At 31.9% G+C, this 983-nt stretch overlaps 1 protein-coding gene across 1 annotated transcript in view; it reads right to left on the reverse strand.

The window, feature by feature from the left end:
* LOC112453436 (uncharacterized protein DDB_G0290685-like) overlaps nt 1–550 on the reverse strand; it is a gene marked incomplete at its 3' end in the record, with an annotated part of 3,368 nt that extends 2,818 nt beyond the window's left edge. Inside the window, exon 1 of the mRNA XM_025014227.1 lies at nt 419–550. Coding sequence (XP_024869995.1) covers nt 419–550 — 132 coding nt within the window. The remainder of the gene's footprint in view (nt 1–418) is intronic.
* Nucleotides 551–983: the final 433 nt, after the last annotated feature.

Consider the following 983-nt stretch of genomic DNA (forward strand, 5'->3'; position numbering starts at 1 on the left):
TAGGGCCAAAGCACATAACATGGCGTAGCGATATACGACGGTCGTAGTCCTCGACCTGACAAATCAGAATACGCCAAAGCTTGTGCGTTACTTACGTCCACGACTACGACTGTGATACGTGCTTTGGCCCTTACTAATGTTTTAAGTAAATTGGTGACAAATTACGATATAAAGTTAAATTAAATTTAAACAGCAAATTTAAGACATATCAGATAAGATTTAACATATAAAATGCATTACTTTTAATATCTACGAGATCTGATTGTAACATTTGTTTATGTCAATAAAAGTATAGTCATGAAAAGTTTCTGAAGTTTTTTTTTTGTAATTAAAATCTGACTTGTATAAGATTCTAAGATAAATTGTTACGAATTCAACGTATACAGGGAATAACTGCGATTGAAGTAGTGAAATTTACCTTGAAAATAGTTCTATTAGAAATGAGGCAATCGCCTTCTTGTCGTTCACCCATGGCAAAGTCATCCTGATAGTCTATGTTTCTGCAGGCAGCCAAAGTAAGGCACAGGAGCACAGGAAGTGAAATCCGCATCTTGTGAAATTAATTGTGAAACCGTCTGTTAACTAAAACCATACTGTTCAACCGACAGTCGGCGAACGTATTTATATCTTCACGTTATCAAATCTCATGCTTGGCTCCACAAAGAATCGCATCATATTAACTCGCAGATTTCTATCTGTCGACAGTGACAACAGCTTACGTAAGATTATTTGTTTCATCTTCCGTTATTTCCCTGCAGTTTGTAGAAACTCTTTTTTTAGTATGACACATATATTCATCTTGTTCCTTTAGACAATGAGAAAAAAGAGTAATACGCTAATTATCTAAATGTGACTACACTCCGGAAGATTTTATAGTTTTTAATTAATTTAATTTTATCTAAAAAAAAAAATATATATATATATATATATATATATATATACATATAATGTATTCTATATATCTAATGTAATTTTATATATCT

The sequence above is a fragment of the Temnothorax curvispinosus genome, unplaced genomic scaffold (assembly GCF_003070985.1).
Source record: "Temnothorax curvispinosus isolate PA1 unplaced genomic scaffold, ASM307098v1 QBEX01004335.1, whole genome shotgun sequence".
NCBI lineage: Eukaryota > Metazoa > Arthropoda > Insecta > Hymenoptera > Formicidae > Temnothorax > Temnothorax curvispinosus.